This window comes from Drosophila pseudoobscura, chromosome 2 (assembly GCF_009870125.1).
Source record: "Drosophila pseudoobscura strain MV-25-SWS-2005 chromosome 2, UCI_Dpse_MV25, whole genome shotgun sequence".
In the NCBI taxonomy this organism is placed as follows: domain Eukaryota; kingdom Metazoa; phylum Arthropoda; class Insecta; order Diptera; family Drosophilidae; genus Drosophila; species Drosophila pseudoobscura.
The window spans coordinates 25663009-25685980 of record NC_046679.1 but is presented as its reverse complement, the minus strand read 5'-3'; the positions used below and the strand labels follow the sequence as shown (position 1 = coordinate 25685980).

Here is a 22972-nt window from a genome sequence, read left to right as displayed (position 1 = left end):
ACGTGTGTTCAAAGAAGCATAGAGCGCAGAACCCAAAAAACCCACGCCAGAGATAAGATTTTAATTAAAGCCAAATAAACACGAACAAGATGTTTATCCGTTCAATTGCTGCTTGTCCAGAAACGAATTAAATATGTTCAAGACATTTTACCCCTGTTGCGTTTTGCTAATCGCCATCGCCGTCCACACTCTGGAAGCCAAAACTGTCCTCGTGGAGGAACTTACAAAATGGACATTGAGGAACGCGACCTCTTGTAAGTACCTCTTTGTAGTCTAATGAGTGCGAGTACGCGAAATTGATGAAATTATCACCTGCCGCTGTGATGTGATTGACTCATCATGGACGGCACGAGTAGTGCACGGGCCATGGCCTCCCCAGGAGTGTTTGCTTTTGTGATAAGATTAAAATGCCATCGTCTACGTTGAGTCTCTGGTAGAACCTGCGCTAATTAATTGTTTATAAATACTTCTTACGGCTGGCTGTGTGATTTTGATGCAATTTGAGATGCGACAATTCTTCGCCTTCGCTTCGATCTAAATAACCGCTCTATTTTCAGCACTGAAGATCGACGTGGCCCGGGTGCCGAGTGGTGTGTATACGGCGCTGAAGGAAACATACGGGGACCTGCTGGAAAAGGAAAACAATGTGGCGCTCAGCTGGATAGCCAACCAAACTTGGATTTACAGCACCACCTTCGACAGTAAGTAACTGATTTCTTTTTTATTAGTCGACTCTGACCGATCGATATATAGGCGTCGAATTGGGCAGCGACAGTTTGGTGAATCTCACGCTCCACGGAGTCGACACCGTGTCCAAGTTGTGGCTGAATGGTGAGCTGATCGGTGAAACGGACAACATGTTCATCCGTTACTCGTTCGCCATCGGGCACTTGCTGCTGCCCAGTCCTAGCCAGAATACCCTGGAAATCGAGCTGCTTTCGCCCCTTCAGGAGGCCCGCACTCGATTCCAAAAACTGGAAGAATCGGGCACTGCCAGTGCTCCCCCCAGCTGTCCAATGGCGCTGGGCTATGTCGAGTGCCATCGAAATATGCTCCGCAAAATGCAAATGAGCTTCGGCGGGGAGTGGAACCCAGTAGCCCTGTCGTCTGGAATATGGAAGCCAGTGACCATCGAGTACTACACGGTGGGAATCCTGCGCGACGTCGATGTGGCCATCAACCGCAATGACACGCACTGGACGATGGATTGTCGGGCCTTTGTCAGCTCACCTGCGTTGCAGAACTTCTACGCTAAGCTCGTGGTGTATGCCAGGTATTCAGAGCTTAATTAAAAAATATTATATAGGCAAATTAAAATCCATGACAATGACCTTTTAGTGAGCTCTTGGACGAACCACTTGTAATGGATCAGCAAGAGGTAAACTACGCCTCCCCCGTTCTCGAGTTCAAAATACACATTCCCCTGGTACGTTACACGCAAGCCTATTCATTCACGAGATAATGAGTCGTTCGGTATATCCCGGTTCTTCTTCCCATTCTCCCCAGGACCGCGTCACCCTGTGGTGGCCAAATGGCTATGGCAAGCAACGTCTCTACCCCGTGCTGTTTTCACTGAAGTGCTTCTCCAGCGAAGTCCCCAACCTGAGCTCGCGCACCGAGTCCCAGAAACTATTGAAGATTGGATTTCGGACCATTGAGCTGGTGGAGGACGTGGACAGTGAGTAGGACTACTTTTCCTCACTCTATGGTCACAACCATATCATCCCTTCTCCTTGCCTTTGTGTAGGGATTGGTAGAACCTTCTTTTTTCGCGTGAACGGCCATCCGATTTTCATGAAGGGTGCCAATTATGTACCGGCCAATACATTGCCAGAACTATCAGCAGAGGCGGATACGGGTGAGTAAGTGCTTATCATTGTACAGATGCAGAAGATGGCTAATCATAAAATGCACTTTACAGTACAGCACTTGCTGAAATCGGCCCACGATGTCCACATGAACATGATCCGAGTGTGGGGGGGCGGTCTCTACGAGTCGGAAACATTCTACAACTTGGCAGACTACTACGGCCTCCTGGTATGGCAGGACATGACATTTTCCAAGGCAGCCTACCCCCTGACCGATGATTTTGTGGCTTCTGTCTGCCTGGAAACAATGCAAAATGCGCAGCGACTCTCGTACCACCCCAGTCTCGCGATGATTGTGACTAACAACGAGATAGAGCTCTTCCTGGTGAAGAATCGCTCGGAGTTCGGTGAAAATGCGACGCGCCTTGAGAAGGACTATCAGGCCCTATTCATGGGCACTCTGAAGCACGAGCTGAATATAATTTCACGCAACGATTTCAATCCGCGCCCTGGCCCTTTAATCTCCACGCCCTCGCTGGGTACTGAAGAGTCTGGCAAGGAGCTGGCCAAAGATCCTCAATCTCCTAATTTCGGCGATAGTAAGCCAGCTCTGTTGCAAGCTTTGATATTATTTATCACAAATTTGTTTGTTCCAAGTCCACTTTTGGGGAGACGAAAAGGACGGCTTTGACCCGGAAATCTACCCACACGGTCGGTTCGTATCCGAGTTCGGATATGCCAGTCTGCCCATGTTCTCCACCTGGCAGCGAGCGCTGGGCAAGGACTCAGATGAGTCCAACGAAAGCATAGCTGCGCTCATTCGAAGTCACCAGCACGATCCCAAGGGATTCATACCGATACTTAAGCTGATTGCCCTCCAACTGCCTTTCATGCTCCACAACTGGGATGAGAATATTCAGGAATTCATATACTTCAGCCAGGTCTCCCAGGCAATGACCGCCAAGACGGCAGTCGACCTCTTCCGCACCCTGCGCATTGAGAACCAGACAATGGGTGCACTAATGTGGCAGTTAAATGACGTGTGGGTGGCACCCACCTGGTCTTGCATCGACTTCTATGGAAACTTTAAGATAGTCTACTACTGGGCCAAGGACTTTTTGGCTCCCACGAGGGTGATTGCCCTGTACGATAAGAATACGGATAACCTCAACGTGACGCTCACAAGGGAGGACTACATGGAGCATGCTGACACGCGCTTGTACCACGTGAAAATCAACACCTATCTCTGGACAGACTTCATTGCTAAAAAGACTATAGCCCGTGCCTTCGCTCTGGTGAGTGTAACCGTAACCAGCAACTGGCTCCAGCAGTAGATCTATCGAATATATCCGCAGGGTTCAAATGAGCTGGAAGCGCGCCCAATACCTCTGGACACTTTTCTGTACGAAAACCACTCGAAGGAAGAAATCTTTCTGGAGATCGTCTTGGAAGATAACAACGGTGTGACAATGTCACGAAATTACTTCTACCCGGTGCCTATAAAGAACGTTAAGGGCATCAAAGATCCGGAATTAGCGGTGGGTGCGAATGCCATATTCCTATCGTATTGCTATCATGTCTTCACTTACCCCTGACAGCTGGAAGTGGTGGGTCCTGACTGCAGCACGGCCAAGCAACCGTATGCCAACAGTTTCAGCCTACGCATCACAGTGAAGTATCCAGCTCTGCTTGTGTACTTGGAAGTCTCCCATCCAGACTATTTTAAGGAGAGACACCAGTTCTCGACAAATGGCTTTACGCAGACAGAGCCCAGAAAAACAGTGCACCTGGAGTTTGAAAACTCTTCGGAGTGCCTGAGGCTGACAACCGAGCACATTAAAGTGCAAACGATGAATCAATATTTAATCTGAGTAAAACTCTCACCATAAATTATAAATCTAACAAAATATAAGAAGTGGGTGGATTCCAGTCTTTACCTACATCCTTTTTATATTATTTATCAATGCCTTTGGAAAGCCCGACACTGCCTGTCTTCATTGAAAGTTCTGGGCGAAATTTCGTTGAGCTAGCTCGATATTTTCATATATTATAGGGTTTTCCGTATTTTAGTTTCAGTCTTTAGCAAGAAGCTGAAACGAAACGCCAAACAAGGCAGAATAAACTTATAAAAAAAAATATGTATAAATAAAATGTATATGAGCTCTAAATTGGAAAATACCGCCAGTGTGATTTCATTTTAGTTTTCAACACTGTTTGAACTGTAGTGTAGAAGCCAAAATCAGGTTGTCCGCCAGGTCCGAACACATGATGCGACATATGTACATATAATTCGAGACTGGGATGGATATTGTCCCCTTTCCTGAGAGTATGGCGGGAATTCTTTGAAGCCCTGCGAGGTGTACCCATCATGCGGGCTTTACCAATTAACTATGTCTACGTATTTTCGAGCAAGAATTATATATAGTAACTTTTCCGCTTCCCAATCACCGATATTTGGATCTATCGATGATTTCCCACCTCTACTGTTTTGGATTTTCAAATGAAACGCTGGCGCACTTGATGTTTTCCAAATTCCAATCGATTTTAGTATCGTTTGTTCTGCAGTTTTAATACGAAGTGCAGCAATCTTTCGAAAACTTGTTATACCCGATAAGAAGTATCCTCACAGAGAGAGATATAGAGCGGAAGCGGCATACATACATAGAGGGAAAAAACAAAGCTTTTGGATTACATTTACTCGTCGGAATAGCGCGTGAAGTTTTACAAAAGGATATTCCGAAGCTTTTCTCCCTTTTTCGGCAAACTAACTTAGATCAAGTATCCATGGGTTTTCCTCTTGTCTTTCAGTATCCTCTATCATTGATAAACGTCGCAGGGCTATCACGTTTCTGCGAAAAGGGAAAGGATAAGGAAGACGATGGGATATGTTGGGGACCATCATAAAAACCAAGCAATGCTTCAAAGCCCCACAATTGTTGCAACCAATTTCCGGGAGGAAAGGAATAGGAATTTTTCGAGAGCGTGTTCGTTTTCTTTCAGCAGGCTCTATGGGAGCTTCTTCGTACGTTGACAGCATGTCATTTAGTCTGTCTCTTATATTGTTTAGATCTAAACAAATGTTTAGATACGATTGAATTTGATTATGGAGCCCCCGATGAAAGTAATGGGGATTAAACTGGGGAAGACGAAGCTGCTATGCATATGTATATTTTTAGACCTCTTTGATTATTGTATTTTGAACCATAGATGTGATTATTATTTTTAAAATCAATCACACTCGCCTATAAAATTGTTATTTTCAAAATAAAACGACGATTAGTTCAGCTTATCGCACAAAAATACCGATACTTTTTTCAAACTAGCACTGTGCTTCGATAATGCTCGTATGAGACTACTAAACTAACCACACTATATTTATACTATACATATAGATGTAGTTCAGCCATGTCAGTTCATACAACGAATATGTTGCTGGCTCGCCCCGCTTCATCATTTTTTTACGCTTTGTTTTATTTATGTTTTCTCTTGAGGATCCAGCGTGTTTAAATGCATTGTATGTCACACGTATTCTCAAATTCTGTGTGTATAGGCTTTAGATTGATATCATTTTCTGGGCTCACATACCACTGTATGACACTTTTTGAAGAAGATTGTCCCACAATATCAGAAACTGTTTGTTATTTTGTAAACACACATACATCATAATTCACTTCACAGTCGAAGAATGGGCCCTTAGGGTATTCAAAGTGCGGCGTGCCACTTCATTCATTCTGTGCACTCTCATCAGAAAACGAGATGAGATAAATGATTTATTATTTGGTGCGCAAGTATGACACTATACAGATTGATAGACCCATTCCATACCAATCTACATATATTTCATTAATGTCTATAATCATTGATGATATTTATGTATGAACATACATATATACATAATTTTCTCAGCACAAATCACTTTTTTATTTGTAATTATTACACTATGTACATTGTTATACTAGGGAACAAGCCCCCTATGCAGTCGCTTCGCTCGTGCGCCATTCCCCGCCAAAATAAAAGTTCGGACGACGACGACCTACGTCTATATTATGTACTAATAAATATATTTAATGATATATGTATAATTAGAAGCTGAGGTATAACATGGGTAAGTGAAAATCGAAGCCCGCTCGATAGAGAACAATCAACAGATTTTTGTTCCCGCAAATATGGGTATCCCGTAGTCGAGGCACTATAGTGTTCGTTGCTGTTCTCTTTCTCTTTCGATCTTTCTCTCTCGAGCCGGACGAAGAACAGATGATGTGTGCAGAAGAGCATGACACTGAAATTAATTTCATTATCGATATGTGTTCTCGCGCTCCCACTCTCACTTCCCCATGGAACGACAGACGATCAGTCGGCTGCCAGTCGCCATCGCCATTTGCCGTTAGAGTGCGTTTGGAAAAGCAACTTCGCGCTTTGTGGATTCGGTTTGCCGTTGGTTCGTGTGCGCTCCGAAAGGGGGGCTACATACATATAGGTTTCTGATACAATTTATTGGAGAGGCGAAGCTACTTTAGTATACTTTAAAATAGCCCCAAGTAAATTAGGCCGAATACTAACTGCCTGATGAAGTGTCGGCCTGGGAGTGGACGCCACGACGGAGGCGTTCTGTTGGTTATTGGACTATGGTGTGGATTTATTTTTTGTGGCATCCTTGGCGATTCAGTGGAAGTAATCGAGCTGGGCAGCAAGTGGAGTATAACTAACCAGAATGGATGTGAGTACAGCACGATTCCATCGAAGGAACCTATTCGTAAAATCGTAAAAATAAGATAGACCGTAAATAATAAATGAAATTATGTACGATTAGTTGATGGTGATAGTGTCCATAATCAGATGTGCTAGGAGCAGATAGCTTCAGCTGTTTGTTTACAAACCATCAAAAAAGCGCTTATCGAGGCGCCATTTCGGCTTGTGAACGAGACGGCGGTTATTGTTCCGGTCCTTAATCAATATATATCTTTACAGCCCTGTCCATTGCTAACCAAAGCCTGCCCTCCGGCATATACAGTGCCTTTGGAGCCCAGGTTCTAGAGTCCTACAATGACATCAATCTACGCTGGCTGGCCTACGACAACTGGACGTACACAAATAAGTTTCAGTGTAAGCCAAGGTTCCCATACCCTCCCTAATAACGTCTCCATAAAATGATAAAAGATTCGCTTTTAAATTTTCACAGTCGACATTCATCACTACCAGCGGGGCCACATTAACCTGACGTTCCACGGGATAGACACCATAGCCGAGATTCGTCTGAACCATCAGCTTTTGGGACGCACGGACAACATGTTTGTGCGCTACTCGTACGACGTCAGCTCCATCCTCCAGCAGGAGAATATCCTGGAGGTAGAGATAGTGTCCCCCGTGTGGACGGCGCTGGCCAAGGCGCAGGCTCTGGACGCCGCTCAGCGCTCTGTTCCGCCTGCCTGTCCCCATGAGCGCTACAACGGGGAGTGCCACATGAATATGCTCCGAAAGATGCAATCAAGTTTTGCCTGGGACTGGGGTCTGGCCGCACCATCGATGGGCCTCTGGAAGAACGTGCAGCTCGAGATCTACGAGGTGGCAGTCATACGCGACATCGACGTAGACATCAGCCGAACCGCCAACGGCTCGCACTGGAATATGCACATCCGCTGCTACTTGGATGCGGTGGGCAGGCAGAACTTCTACGGCACCCTGATACTCTATGCAGTGTAAGCGGCTTTGTTACAACTCTGTTTCAATTTTGCTCGCATCAACTCATTAGAACTTGCTTGCAGCGAGCTATTGGACCATCCGGTTGTAGTTGACACATACACCTCACAACCCATCAGCTACTTGACACCAATAATTGAGTTCGATCAGGCCGTGCCAACTGTGAGTAGCCCCGTAATTTCGTCGCCCGGCAATAATGCCGGTGACTACATATATATCTGTGTCTATATCTGGGTCAAGTGCAATTGTCGACCCGCAGGAGAAAGTCGCAACCTGGTGGCCCAATGGCTATGGTGACCAGAAGCTTTATCCGCTTCACTTCACGCTCAAGGCCTGGCTGGGGTCGAAGGGACCAGAAGTGCGCTCGAAAACCAAATCGCAGAAGTCGCTCCGCGTAGGCTTCCGCACGCTTGAATTGGTAGAGGTGCCAGCGCCAGACGGACTCGGCAACACCTTTCTCTTCCGGGTCAACGGATTAGAAATATTCATGAAGGGCAGCAACTACATACCTTCCCACATCCTGCCTGAAAATCAAACAAATGACCGAAGTGAGTCCATATAGTATCGTATTTACATACCTTAGCCCCTAACAAAATCTTCCAAAGTTGAGCATTTACTGAAGTCTGCTAAGGAGGCGCATATGAACATGCTGCGCGTGTGGGGCGGCGGGGTTTACGAGTCGGACTATTTCTACAACCTCGCCGACAGCCTTGGCCTGCTCATTTGGCAGGATATGATGTTCGCCTGTGCCATGTACCCGGTGGGAGAGGAGTATCTGTCCTCGGTGCGGGAGGAGGTGCGCCAGAATGCCAAGCGCCTATCGCACCATCCCAGCATTGCAATTTTTGTCACCAACAACGAGAACGAAGCCGCACTTGTGAACGACTGGTACCACACAATATACGACGAGGAGCGTTTTAAAGCTGAGTACCGAGAACTCTACGTGGCCAACGTCATCCACGAGCTAAAGCTGGTCTCCCACAAGTCGCGCCCTCAGCCACTGGTTTCCTCGCCGTCGAATGGAAAGGCCAGCGCGATGGACAATTACATTTCAGAAAACCCCCAGGACGACTACTATGGCGACGGTAAAAAATGTCACGCATACGCTATCTACGTAAGAATTCTTTCTTATTCTTTCTTTCTCTATCGACAGTGCACTTTTACGACTACCTGAAGGACGGCTGGGATCCAGGGATCTATCCCACCCCGCGGTTTGCAAGCGAATATGGCTTCCAGAGCTTTCCCAGCTTCTATTCTTGGCAGCGCAGTAAGAATGATGACGACGACCTCGCCGCTTTGATGAATCACCGACAGCATCACCCTCTGGGCAGCTATCCGATCAAAACCCTGGTGGAGCGTCATCTGCCACTGCCTCTCCCGGAGGCTGAAAACTATGCTGAGGCACTCATCTACTTCAGCCAGATTTCCCAGGCCATGGCCACCAAGGTGGAGACGGAACTGTATCGCAGCCTACGGGACACAGCTCACAACACCATGGGCGCTCTCTACTGGCAGCTGAACGATGTCTGGGTGGCGCCTTCTTGGTCCGGTATTGATTTCTATGGCAACTGGAAGGTTAGCTTGCATCAGCAGTCCAGAGTATCCGTTCCGCAATGATCAAAGGCGCAAACAACCCTTCTTCCAGCTTTTGCATTACTGGGCGCGCGACTTCCTGGCCCCCATCGCTATCGTTGCACAGTACGACAAGACCGAAGATTCGCTCAACATCATCCTGATTTGCGATGAGCCGCAGGTGGACACTGAGGGGCTGACCGTTGTGGCCAACAAATATCTGTGGTCGCAGCTGCTTCCGCGCGATTCCATCAATTGGACGGTCACCCTCCGGCCCAACGGAGTACAGTATGACAAGGTCATCCCCATCAAGGATTTGCTTGTTGAGGAGTTCAATACTCGCAATGCCTTCCTGGAACTGCAGCTGCGTCGTCGCCAGGAGGTGCTCTCCCGCACCTACTTCTTCCCCAGCAACATCGCCGCCGCTGTCGGACTCGAGGATCCCGGCCTAGAGGTGAGTATTCCATGAGCTCTTAGCTAATGAGGATGCCATTGGCTTAACTCTCCTATGCTTCTGCAGTATGATATTGCGTCTAGGACCTGTCTCACCACTGGAAACGTCATCCGGAACAGCCTGAGTATTAGCATCCAGGTGAAACGGCCCGCGGTCTTCGTATACCTCGAGCTATTGAAGCCCTACCAGTATTTGTTCTCTGAGAACGGCTACATGCAAACCACGCCCGTGCACGTGGTCTATCTTACCTTTGATGCCACGTCCTGTGTTCGACTACGCAAATCAGAAATCAAGGTTTTGACCGTAAACGACTTCATGCCTTAGATCAAGAGCATATACGTAGGTGCCCCTCTTCTTTTACAGGTTTAATATAACACATATAAATAACTTAAACAATGAACAAATCAATAAATAGCATTTAATATACGTGTGTGACCAGCCGGCACACTCGTAGTCGAGCGCTAAGCACCCACAACCCAAACGGGAATCCACTGAAGCGTCCTTGCGCTCCTCCTGCTTCCCCATCACTTATCTGTCGAAGCTGGGCATCTGGACGCGGGGCGGCGTGTAGCCTTCCGGATATGGCACCAATTGGTTGTTCAGGACTCGCGCATTGCGCCACGTCTTCACCTTGTCCTCGGCTGTGTCTGGCACACGGACACCCTCGATGAGCGTCACGGCGGGTCCGTCAACTACGCTGTGGGTACTCTGGCCGATGGGATTGCGGTGGGGACTCGCATTGTAGACTGCCGCCGACACTGGCCTGCGATTGGGCGTGGCTGTAGGCGTGGCCACGCCTGCACTTGCTGTGACGACTACGGAATGCGGCATGTAGCTCACAAATTTGGACTTCTGCGGCAAGGCGTTGTAGTTGTGCTTCGTAATGATATTCTGGGGGCGGTAACTCTGCGGCGATCCACTACTGGCATAGGAGCGCGTGTCCCTGTCCCGGGAAAAGTATTGTGCTGGCTCAGAGGCAGCATACTGCATGTCCTGCGGGAAGCTCACGACCGACCTCTGCGCCTGACGCTGCACTCGGGGCAGGGCCTCCGCCGCGTCGGCAAATAAATATTGCTGCCACTGACGGTCCGCCGCAAACGAAAAGTTTCTGCGAGGACTCTGCTGCGCCTGGACATATACTGGCTGCCAACTTGAATCTGTCCCCAGCTGGCGGCCTCGGCGGGAGTCGCCCTGCACTGCGTGCTGCTCCAGAATCTTGCTCTGTGCCTTGGCTAACTGCAGCTGAATGAGCTTCGCTTGGCGCTGCTCCGCCTCGGTCCTGCGCTGGCGATAGGTCTCCATCTGCTGGGCCAGCTCGCTCTGCTTGATCAGGGCGGGACTATGCTCGAAGGTAAGCTGGCGTCCACTGGCATTGCTCTTCGGCTGTATTACTGGCCGCTTGACGTCCGAGCTGCGCACGAAGAAGGAGCCGGACGCCTCTTCGGCACGAGCCTTGCGACTGTTTTTTCCGACCAGGATCTCCACATCATCGCCCTTACTCGACTTGACGCTGACGACTCGCACTTTGGATGGGTCCAGGTTCCGACCGAAGCGCAACTCCGTCCGGATCAGGGCGGGCTTTCCGGTCACGCTTGTGGTTCCACCGGCATTTTCGTTGTTGACGTGGGCGTAGGCCATGGAAAGGCACACGGTTAAACAGCCCATCAGAGCCACAGCACTCCATGCTGAAGAGCTTGTCCCCATCATTTTCAGGTCAGTGCTCTGTTATATAGAAATAAATTTTGGAAAATTAGTATTATATAATTGAGTGTGTTTTTTGCCAACTTATTATATCCGGTAGCCGCAACTCACAAAAGTGTCTTGTATCTTATTAAACGAATAGCTAGCTCATAACGATCTTATACATACATATATGTTATAATATATTTTTACATAAGTATATAACAGCTGCGTGGATCTCGTTAAGTGCATATACCGACTACATATATATTCTAGATCGAATATAATCGTATAACAAACCAGAGGGCTTTTCCATATTGTTTATACTACTCCTCTGATATGAAATCAACAAGTAATTGAAAAATATTTTAAGTTTATTATTCTGTTGTTCTCCTTTTTTTGTATTTGTATGGTTTCTATTATTTATACCATTGTTAAGTGGAACACCAATTGTATTATATTTGAAATTTCAATTCCTACAGTTCTCACTAGCTTATAGTAAGGCTTACAAGGGCTAAACACTCAAAGACGCTCATAATGTTACAATAATGCAATGTAAGTTTATGACAGTACCCTATTGTACAGACAGTAACTTGTTGGGTAGCTTGTTGGGTCGGTTCCCACCGATCCCTCCGTCCCCGGTACTTGTAAATGTGTTTCCCCGAGCTAATGAGCCGTTCGGCATGCGTGCTCCACTCTGTGGCAAAGTGATCTCCTCCAACACCTGCTCGGATTCCGCTCCCCATTGCCGGCAGTTCGAGTACTCGTAATTTAATTATCGACAAGCGGCGCGATTGCGGCTGCAGCCACAACGGTGGATGCTCGACTGCATCGCTGGCTACGGAGCTACGGAGCTTGTTGCACTCGCGTGTTTGTATTGGGTGCGTTGGGCTCAGAAAGCGAAACATCAATTAAAAACTGCAACTTTCGATTGCAGCTGCGGCATGAGGAAATTATTAAAAGTCGTCAAGTCGCCGGCATTGGGGCTCGGCCAACGACATTTTCGACGTTGACAAGCCCTTGCCCTTCCCTACTACGACGAGAATCGCGAACATAACAAATAATTCGTTGGGCAGGCCTTATAATTAGTTTAAAGATACCTCATGTAATTCCTCATATACAGTATATATACGAGCATAACACTACTACCATAGAGTGAGCATTTAGATAATAGTAAACTTTGATCTTCCTAAATGGGATAAAAGACTATTTCCCATAATTATACCAGATAGATTTGTAACTTTAGACTGCGTATTTGAACACCCTCTGCAAAAGTACTCGAACTGGGACTCAACCCCTAAATTGACCGTCGAGTGGCTCGATCTAAACGATCGGGGTGTTTGTGCGACCACTGTGCAACGTTTATCTGCTGATTATCCAATTTCGTGATTGGTGCAGGCCATCAATACGAGTATTACGCATTAAGCCACTAATGAGGGAAAATTTGCCGACAAAATGCGAAGAAGAAACAATTAAGTAAATTGTAAATTGCAATTTCAATATAAACGCGCGCAACAAAGTTCACGGCACGACAACGACTCTGATTGGGATTGGAATTGGGATTGGCGGAGGCTGAAGCTCTGGGTGGCTAAGTATGGGGCTGTGCGCCGGCCCAAAACGCTCCGCACGGAGCGACTTTCACTTTCAACTCGATGCGGCCGACTGCGCCGAATCGCGGCTGCTCCCCAGTGAACCCGCTCCGGCAGCGGGGACCCGAAGTCTAGTCTTTGCTTTTGCTTTTTGCTTTTCCATTCGCTTTTGTTGTTGTTACGTTACGAAGTCGGACTGTAACAGCAGCAAAATAAAAAAAAATAAAAAACTAGTTTTGCTTTTTGCACTGATGCAGCAGCAGCGTAGCAGCAACAACATGAGTCAATGTTTGCCATTGAGCGCTTGGTCTCTTTTCCGCTCCTCTTTCTTGGGGCCTTTCGCGTTGGTCAGCGTTTTTAGGCCGCTGGCCGGCAACTGCACTGACGTAGGCATCGTCATCGCAGTCGGCATCGCTGCGCACGCTTCAATGTCACGACTGTTTTGTTCGCTTTTTCGGCAGCTCTTGCTCATCGGCTCCCTCGGTCTCTCGGCTCATCGGCAGTTACGTCACTCGGTGGGTTGGTGGGAGGCGATTAATGGGACGATGGCAGTTGACCATTTTGGGATCGAGTGTTGAAATGCAGGCTGCAATTATAATCCGATCTTCCGTGATTTGATTCGTTATCCAAAGAGTTCGCCCCACGCGTGCTTCGGTCACCTTTCTTTCCCGCCATGCCTATTGCATACAAACAGCGGAGTGACAGGCGCCGCACACCTAATAAGAGGGCGAATTTCTCGTCCGATGTGGCAACATTCACTCGAAATCTCTTTGTAAATAGCGACTTTTCCCTTCGCACTTCCGCAGCCATTTTGTGGCGAGGGTAGAATCTGTGGCCCCAGAAGGGCAACTCTCACTTATCTGGCGACAGCCGGCGGATCCCTTCCATTAACTTCTTCGGCCTCTTGTAAGATTGTCAATCAACTTCAACAACGCGTCGCAGCGCCCTCGAGGAGTGGGATCTGACAACAAAGGCTGAATTGAAATTACTGTTACGCCCTCAAATTGCTCTCTACCTCCACCCCCCGCTCCAGAGTAGTGCATTGAATGCATTCAAATCAGGGGTATTGAAGTGGGTCTCGTTAGGTGCTGTCATTGGTAGTCGGGCCGATTCCGATTCCGATTCCGAAACCGTGGCCGAGCAGCAATTGAACGGTCGCTGGCTCCGACGCTTATTGTTATCAACGATTGCTGTAATTTCTGCTGCTGCTGTCTCTGCTGCTGCTGCTACTGCTGTCATGTGCGAAATGCAAATGTGGCGAAGCTAATGCGGTTTGGTGCTGCTGCTGCTGCTGCTGCTGTCGACACTGTATTAATTTCACTTTTACTTTTCGTGATTAACATTTCCCACCCAAAAGTGAGAAACTTTACATGATTTTTTCCTGCTGTTTGCCTCTCCCCACCCTCCTTCTCCCCATTCACATGCACATTCGTACTTTCCGAGCCCCCTCGCCCCGCCACCCCGCCGGTGGCCGTTGCTGCAATGAAATGTGAAATTTCATAGATCGTAAAGTTTAGAGATGCTGTGCTCTTGCTCTTGGCCTCTGCCTATCCGGATTATGGTTTTTGCCAGCATCTTTTTGTTTCTTGTTTTTGTTTTTAATTACATATGCGGTTACTCAGCACAGCACTGTGACTTATGATGATGCCCTCTGCTGCTTAGGATAGGTCCGAGCTCTCCCCCCGGTGCCATGTGCCGGGTGTCGCAATTGAAAGTGAAACTCTTCTTACTTTCGGTACGCAGTGCGAAGTGCGAAGTGCGGCATCTATCTGTCTGCGGCAGATTTGTAGGTTTGACGTCACTCGACGTCACCCAGCACAAAGCCGTGCCGCCGCTCTTGTTTTCTCTTCATCTTCATGTTCATCTTAGTCTAGGCCCACGCACGGTCCAAAGAGTGAAAAGTTATCATAGCATGGATGGAGAATGGAGAGCACTCGACGGCACTCGCTCGGCACGGCACCCAAAGTTTCGAGGGGAGTTCCATCAAAATTCAAAGGGGGAATTGAGGTAGGTCGGCTTGCATCCGAAATAGCGAGGCAACAACTACTGTTGGCGTCTACTTGCTTATCTATTCAAAAATAAAGCCGTCTATATCCGCTAGAACTCATTCATAAATGGATTCCTACAGCAAACCTAGCAAAGACTAGGGTCCGCAGATAGGCGCTCGAGTGATCCCCAGATCCGCAGATTCCCATCGGAAAATGTTACGCATACGACGCTGTGGCCGGTGAACTTACATTTGTGTCTTGTCGCTTCGGATCGGGGATATTCCAATATACTAGTGTTCACCTCTAAGCGTGGGCTCCTAGACGCCACTGCTGCTACTCGTTTCCTGGGATACGACGACGACGGCTCTGCTGAAGTGTGCGACAGATCACGGCGCGAACCGAAATACAACTGACGGCACATGAAAAACTTTTGCTTGCAAGTAAAAAAGCAGCGAGCTGGAAAACGACAGAAAAGTAAAAATTATTATGTATACACATGTATGTTTGGAGGCCGACAGCGACGCTGGCGAGGCAGCAGCCGCAGTAACAGCTAAGGCTGAACCACTGATGCCAACGCCACCACCACCAACAGACTTGCCAGCACTCACACTCACAATCAGCTGGAGCTGGCCAAGAGACTGGGCCGAGACGAGGCGAGACGAAGGCAGGCTATCTCTCTAGCCAAAGCAAAATTGCTGTCGAGCCCAGAAACAGAGGCGGAGAGAGAAGGCGGAGAGGCGGAGAAACATTGGCCGGGCCTGCAAACAAAGCCGGAGCATGCCAAAATAAAAGCCGCAGTCGAAGTGAGCGACCAATTGCGCAATTGCCACAAACCCAACAACGACATGGCCCACAGCAGAGCTCCAGCTCCAGCTCCAATGCTCCAAAGTTGATGGTGAGGTTGGTGCGTGTATTTCTCTGGCTTCGCTTTTTGGCAATTCGAAAAGAGGATGAACCCATCCTGTCACTCAATCACGACATGTTCCCTGCAGTGAGCTGCGATCTACAATTGCTTGTAATCTGCACTTGCTCCGATCTCATGGTCCATCCGCCGCCTAAGAACATCTGTATTCGCAACCGACCATTTGTGTCTTCTTAGCTGATTATCATCATCATTGTATCCATCATGATTATATCCAATTAGAATATGCAACAAAACAATCCCTATTTAGAAGCTTGCTTGTACTCCTGGGCCATTCACCGAGATCTTACAGCAGCAACAGAAACAATTCCTTGTGAAAATAAGCAAGACAAAGTAAACACGAATTAATATTCAAAGGTAATATTATTGTAAAAAGAAATTAAAAATTTCCGTGGAACCAAATACAATATCTTATGGCTGCTAAGGAAACGCCCCAGAATTAATATTAATTTGCTTTCGTTGGGTGATTTTTGAAAGGAAACAAATACATTATAAATAAAGTTAAAGATATCATCAAACTATCATTGCACAAAATATGGGGCGCTATTTGCACAGTCCAATTTGTCCATGATCAATTTTTTAGGGTAATATAAAGACGAGATACATGTATTAATATTTCCGAATTAATCTTCACGCAATTTTTATTAGACTGAACTGCAATGAATTACAAATACGCCTCTTAGTTAAACATAAACTAACATGAAAAAGAACATGTTTTTCATGGTCTATTCGGTATGTCGTAAGGAGTCAAAACCCTCCCACGGATCTGCCAAAACAATTTAGGGGGTCGAAAGTCTGCGTCTGCGTCTACGCCTGGGCCAGCCCTAGGTCGCCTCCATTCGGAGCATAGTCAGGCAGAAGATGCCTCAGATGAGTGCGCCGATGCCGGCCAGTAAAATAATTGCCATGTGCGCGCTCGTTAACGAAAGTGCCCAGAAATAGGTGTGTTGGACATACTAGTATACTGTATATTTTACACTCCCGTGCAGAGAAGAATGCTGGGTGCACGTGTGTGTGCCAGCCTGAGATACAAATCTGAGGCAGTCGCATCATCGCTCACACAAAACCGAAGTAAGGCTCGAGTTTTATTGGCAATTTTCGCAATTTTCATAGCACTCTGTTCGTCAGCGCTGGTTGTGTTGGGGCTCGGAATAAAAAGCTTTTTAATTAACAGAAATTTCACTTTTTCACTTAACGTGTAATACTCGTAGAATGAGGCATGGATCATGATGAAAAATGGTAGACAGCAAGAGAAAGACCACATTAGATGGGATGGAAATCCAAGCGGCTGCCAGAGGCCAACTTGTCATTAGGGAGATTAGAGCGCTTGGAGCCCTGCTCTGATGATTGTGCGGCCATTTCTTTGTCCAGCTCCACTTCCACGACCTGGCCCTGGTCCTGCTGGTGCGAGTCGCGCACAAAGTACACTCCATTGACTCCGAAGCGGATGCAGTTGAAGCGATACTCGAAGAACTGGCTGACCAGCACCTTGAACACCACCGAGATGCAGACCTGCACATTGCCCTCGCCGTAGGCCCGTATGTCGTAGAGCCGTAGGCAGCTGAACAGCGGCAGCGGCAGCAGCAGCGGGATGCAGTAGTCCGGAGGATTGCGGGCCGAGAAGCCAAAGTTGGCCACAGACCGCTGGTTCACTTCGATGCTCAGGCGGATGCCCAGCTCTTCCCGGCTGTACTCGATGGCCGTACACACGCGCTGGTTGAAGGACTCCCCGAACCCGAAGACCAGGCCCAGGCAGCACCGGCAGGTGAACTCCGCGCAGGAGCAGGGCTGCCAGAGCTGCGGCAGCTCCACAAGGTTTCCGCTTACCTGCCCCGCCTGGCGCTTGTCGCCCCGCAGGAAGGACATGTATCGCAGCGGCTCCAGCTGCTGACCATTGAAGGGGTTGTAGAGCAAGAAGCGTTGCCGGTGCTCCACTGGAACCGGTAGCTCCGTAGGGGCCGGCAACAGCCTCGGTACGGACATCGGCATCGGGTTGTAGAACTGAGCCTTAGTCCCGTGCACGGCCAGAGCTACCACGGCTGCCAGAAGGTAAACCATTCCAAGGAAATCTCGCAGGTGTAAATTCATGTCGTCCGGCTGTTTCTAGGCTGTGCTCCACTTAACGGCGGGTTTGTCCAGTGGGAATGTTTTTGTGATGGGTTTTTCTGGGCGCGTGCTCCACGGCACAATTGTCCAAACAGAATGACTCTTTTGTTTGCCCCCAGTAGAGCACTATTACAGTGTTCTGGCTGTTTTCGCCCGCCCGTTAAATGGCTCGGAAAATATTTATTGACTTGCATTAGCTAGCTTTTCTACAACACTGCGACATGGCCCAAATCGAAAATAGCCGGAAAATGTGTCAATGCCAGATCACGTCGATCGATAGTGTTGTCTCGCAGGCCCATTAATGAACTCTGAGCACTTTTTCCCGCTGATAAGCCAGGGCACAATTTGCATTTTAACGATCTTAAGGCGTTACGTGGAGCGCACAAGATTGTAACAGAAAATTGCACACTTGACACTCTAAAGTGTGTCAAAATTACAGCACAGCTCAATTTGCGCAAACCTGCGGCAACATCAGCCGTCAGCCGTCAACCATCAGCCATCAGCCATCTGCCTTAAGCTGCAGTTACATCCAGAGCCACTGCCAGAGGCAGAGCCAGAGACACAGCAGCAGTTATCATTGGGCCAAACGTAACGTAACGAACTCGGCTCAAACAAAGAAAGACAATTTGTTTGCGTTATTGCAAGTTCGGCAGGCGGGGGGCAGGCAAACGCCCTGAAAAGGTTTACAAGTCATATTCCGCCTTTCCACATGCCGCCATCCATCAAAGGTGTTGGTCCATGGTCCCATGGCAAACGGCAAACGGCAATCAAAGAGGGCAATGGAAGGTAAAGTGTGAGTTGGTTTTCCCAATGATTTGTGGATTTCTGTTTAAGATTTCATATAGGAAACTTCGTATTTTATTGCAGCTGGTGTTTGTGTGGCATATGTTCGAAGGTGAAAGACACATGTGGTTGGAAAAATGTTAAATATACAGGCATAATCGTAATATTTTCCGAATAACGCAATAATGCGGGCAATCGAGGCTTCCATCATGGTCGAAACAGGCGGCAACGACTCTTTAAGAGAACCGATTAGAGAATATTTTCTGTCACCATGAAGGTTCATTTTCATTGACACTCGGATTACATATTTTTAATGATTTGATTTCAATTTTCAAAAATTATTTAACTATTTGTTTTTTTTTTGTCAAAATAATGCTTGTATAGATAGACACTTTGTTATTAGATCCACTAGAGACTATATACATACCTTCCTTCCGCATTATAGATCGAATCATTCATTGCATGAACCGTTTAGAGTCTTATTCGCGGATTATACTTCCTACTAGGCTTGATTGGTACATATATAAGGGAATATTTCATGCATTTTTTTATTATATTAGGGAGTATTATAAAACGGGATAAAGTATGATAGTACCAGTTTGTTCCGGCAATGCTAATATTGTTATGCCTGCTTACAAATTTAACAAACAGCCAACATCGGAGGAGGAGACAAAAGATTTCATAATGGTACATTTAATCAATTTCATCAATCTATTAAATTAAATTTTTAAAGGTAAATCCATACATAAATGTATATACTTTCATACACAGAACTTTGTTTTTATAAAAACACTCAAATAAATGTAAATATGTATTACATTTTGGCGATGGTTCGAGATATATATTGTATATATATATATCTAATCAAATAAGCTTGGAAAGCAGAATTTTAATTGAATGAAATAGGGTATAAAGATGTCCATACTCGTAGCGGATACCTGTTGAGCAGCGTTTTAGTGCTTTGACTTGATTTTTGAAGCCTCATTTAAGAAAAAAAAAATGCAATAAAAAGGTAAGAAATGAAGTAGTTAAAATTAGCATATCTTGTAGGAAATTGATTTATCAATCGGATAAAATTATGTGTTCAGGTATGGAAGTCCTAGCTATTAATATCAAATCGAATATCAAAATCGAGGAATACGATTTCCTTGCTTTGCAGTAGCACAGTTCAGGTGAAAGATATTCGGGGTTTTTAAATTCACAGGAAAGATAGCATCCATGCTATCTACAAGAAGAATTTACAGTCTTTAATATTTTCCACCATTTACCTCAAGTAGTTGAACTATTTAAATAAAGGGGGCTTAGGTGGGCTATGTTCGTTTTTGTTATCAGTATATATTTCGGTATATTTCTGAGGGTCAGACCGTATATTTTAACGATAAGTCCGCGGTCACACTGGTAATAATGTTTAACCCTCTAAGACTATTTTCTAAAATAATAGAAGAAAATAATTCAAATAATTTTTTCTATAGTGAATTGCGGCTCCTGAACTCAAATATGTACTTAAAAAGAGTGTACAAGCTTTCGTTTACCTGTAAGGTGAGAAAAAGTGAATAAGTGCCTGTAGGCACTCTTGGGGCTCTGAGTATAAAAAAGTCATTTCCCAATAGCGAAGTTTAATTTTATTTATTTTTATGATACTCCGAAAAACAATTTTTGTTGGCTGAGCAACATAAATGCAGATTGCATTTAGTGCAAACGCACTGCGTTTGTGAAGTTTTACAGTACTTGCACCATCTTCTTCCACTTTCTCGACCCAACCAGTCCGGAAAATGGTTTAGCTGGTCAAACCGCAAGTCCGATATTGGATGCTTAGATTTTTCACCTAGTTTGAGCACTAGTTTTGAAGGTCGCTGAGAGAGTGGAGACTGCATTCTCTGCTCTGTCAGACAGGATGGAGAATGGATTGTTCGTGAAGATCGATTGTTGAAACCAGTGATTGGACGACCTGGATAGTTTTTGGTTTGAAATGCCACCAGACCAGCAGCAATCGATTCCCGAAAATCAGGGAGTTCGATCAGATTGGTCGAGCATGCGTTCTCCTTTTCTATACGCCTGTATAAAACATAGGCGTTTGTTGCTGCCATATCGATTAAGTGGTAAAAAATTCGAGTCGCGGCATCCCGAGTTTTAGCTCTGATATGATAGCGGCCCATAAGTCCATCCATTAGGTCCACTTGTGTGGCTTATTGGGCATATACTGGCGCAAGTGGTGCTTCATTTTTGTGTTGCACATTTGTTCGTCCACACAAAGGCGCGCTTGCTTTGGCACGGAGTCAAACCTTTGGTTGAGACAGTCGACAAATCTGCGCGTGCGGAACAGTGGATCATAGCCTGGTTCCCCCTTTTTGATCCGCTCGCTTTCATCACTCAGTGAGAAGTACTGCTTAATTGCTTCGAATTTGCTTCGGGACATGGAGGTTTGTATAGGTCCAAACGCGTTTTTTCCCCAGTAGCTTTTCAGATTCGGGTAGCGGTAAATGGACATATATATCAAAATACCGATGTAATGGTGGATATCTTCATTGTTCACTTTGAACTTATTTGCTATGTTGTCGGTTAAAGCTGCACGCATTGTTTCCTCGACAATCATATTCAAGATTTCTGAATCGAAAAAATAGCAAAATAGCTGTAATGGAGTCTTGAGCTCCATTATTTCAGCTGGCAGCGAAGAGTCTCCTCGAAAGGCTATGTCGTTGACTTTCAACTGCATACATTGCTTTCGCCATATAATTTTAGTCGGCTCCTTTGTTATTGATTCAATACCTATACATAAATTAATTACTAACTTGTTTAACATATCGCAATTATGTTTGCTTACCAAAACCATTGAAGCCACCAGAATCTTCAATAGTTGTCAATGGCGATCTAGGCCTTTTTACGGTTTCCCGGGTAGACTTAGATTGTGTTATATTTTGCACATCGTCAACATTAGTGTCCATAAATGAAACGGTATTAGCATCCTCTAAAGCGGTGGTCAGAGCTTCTGCCACATTAAGGTCGTCGTCCTCGTCGTCACTTGATACATTTGACACTTCCTCATCCGACGGTACTGACTCAAGCAAATCCAACAACTGTTCATCAGTCAAGTCAGACAACTTGTAACGAACCCGCTTTGCCATTTATTCTAATATTTCAATTTCTATTAAGAAAAATCACACAATAAACACAAAAAAAACACAACAACTGCAAGTAGTTGAGAAAAAGCTACTAGCAACAAAATATAGCGTGGAACCCCAAAAGTGTCTCAAGACACTTATCACTATTTTTCTGCTACAACGCACATTTTTCTAATACTTGCATATCTGCAACTTGATTTTGATAGTAAATAAACTTACCTTTCTGGAAAAAAATTATGGACTGGATTGGTTTTATGTATTAACTTTTATAAGCAGAACAAAACACAAAATGCCGCAGGTCGAATTTGACGCGGGAAAAAACACATGTTCTGTGCATATGGAAATAAAAAGTACCGTTAAAAGCTTCTGAGAGCTTTCAAAGCTTCTTCACGTAATTGGTGTGTTTGTTAGTAACAGCCAAAAAATATTCAAATGATGTAAAAGCTCTTAGTTTTTTTACTAATGTGAATAATATAATAAGTGTCTCAAGGCACTCTTACGTGTTGGAGGGTTAACTTCTGTTAATATGTTGTTGACCTTCTTTGTTTAAACCTGTTATGATCCGCCTCTTTGCCACCCTGGCCTATCGTTCCCAGCTAGCTCACGGGGAAGTCAGGGGTGTTTCCGACCCGATAAGTCAGGGGACGGATTGAACAAAACAAAAACAAAAAAAACATACAAAAAAAACAAATCTAATTTATAGTACAGACTTGTCTTCGTTGGCACTTTCGTCAGCGGGGATAGTTGGTTTCGTTATCCCTAGCAGGGTCCCACCCTTCCATGAGCGCCACCTTCCATGAGCGCTCCCTTTTCATATTCAGGGTCCCACTCTTCTTCTCGCTCTCGTCCCACCCAACTACCGTCTTCTATTCACTCATGACTCTTTTCAAATTTTCATTTTTATATCCATTATATTTTCTTCTTTATCTTCTTGAACATTAATTCATAATCTAGGTTTATATAAAGGAAACAAATACTAACACTAAAAAAATACTAACAAAAAAAATAAACCCTATTTCGGCCGAATTGGCAGCCCCCTTTGCTCGAAGTTGTTGCTTCCTGATGTTTACGTTTAATCGTGGTGTTCTTTTTTATATGATCGTGATATATTGTTTAATTGTGGGTCGGACGGGTGTAGATGCGTGAAATGTGGTGATGTTATGTGATGTGTTATGAATGAGGGTATACATGCGTGGGTTGGGTGTGATGTGTGTGGATGAAGGTGTGTGACATTGATTCGTGTGGGTTTATTTC

General features: G+C 45.9%; 4 protein-coding genes across 4 annotated transcripts; 2 read left to right on the top strand and 2 right to left on the bottom strand.

Annotated features, from left to right (window-relative positions):
- Positions 1–28: 28 nt before the first annotated feature.
- Positions 29–3986, top strand: LOC6897782 (beta-mannosidase-like). The gene is made up of 10 exons (XM_002137851.3): positions 29–254; positions 558–701; positions 754–1273; positions 1339–1426; positions 1507–1678; positions 1748–1858; positions 1922–2407; positions 2466–3103; positions 3164–3346; positions 3407–3986. Exons 1-10 carry the CDS (start codon positions 134–136, stop codon positions 3677–3679), a joined length of 2736 nt encoding a protein of 911 aa, XP_002137887.2. The 5' UTR covers positions 29–133; the 3' UTR covers positions 3680–3986.
- A 2159-nt stretch (positions 3987–6145) lies between these two features.
- Positions 6146–10006, top strand: beta-Man (beta-mannosidase). Its single transcript, XM_001359598.4, has 9 exons — positions 6146–6525; positions 6777–6911; positions 6988–7504; positions 7571–7667; positions 7765–8053; positions 8111–8590; positions 8659–9080; positions 9151–9531; positions 9598–10006. Exons 1-9 carry the CDS (start codon positions 6375–6377, stop codon positions 9853–9855), a joined length of 2730 nt encoding a protein of 909 aa, XP_001359635.3. The 5' UTR covers positions 6146–6374; the 3' UTR covers positions 9856–10006.
- On the bottom strand, positions 9868–15223 carry LOC4802774 (uncharacterized). The gene is made up of 2 exons (XM_001359597.4): positions 15038–15223; positions 9868–11253 (listed from the first exon to the last, which is right to left on the bottom strand). The coding sequence occupies exon 2, from the start codon at positions 11236–11238 to the stop codon at positions 10060–10062; it is 1179 nt and encodes a 392-aa protein (XP_001359634.3). The 5' UTR covers positions 11239–11253; positions 15038–15223; the 3' UTR covers positions 9868–10059.
- A 1621-nt stretch (positions 15224–16844) lies between these two features.
- On the bottom strand, positions 16845–18281 carry LOC4802773 (uncharacterized). The gene has a single exon (XM_001359596.4). It carries the CDS (start codon positions 17796–17798, stop codon positions 16974–16976), a length of 825 nt encoding a protein of 274 aa, XP_001359633.3. The 5' UTR covers positions 17799–18281; the 3' UTR covers positions 16845–16973.
- Between the last annotated feature and the right edge of the window lie 4691 nt (positions 18282–22972).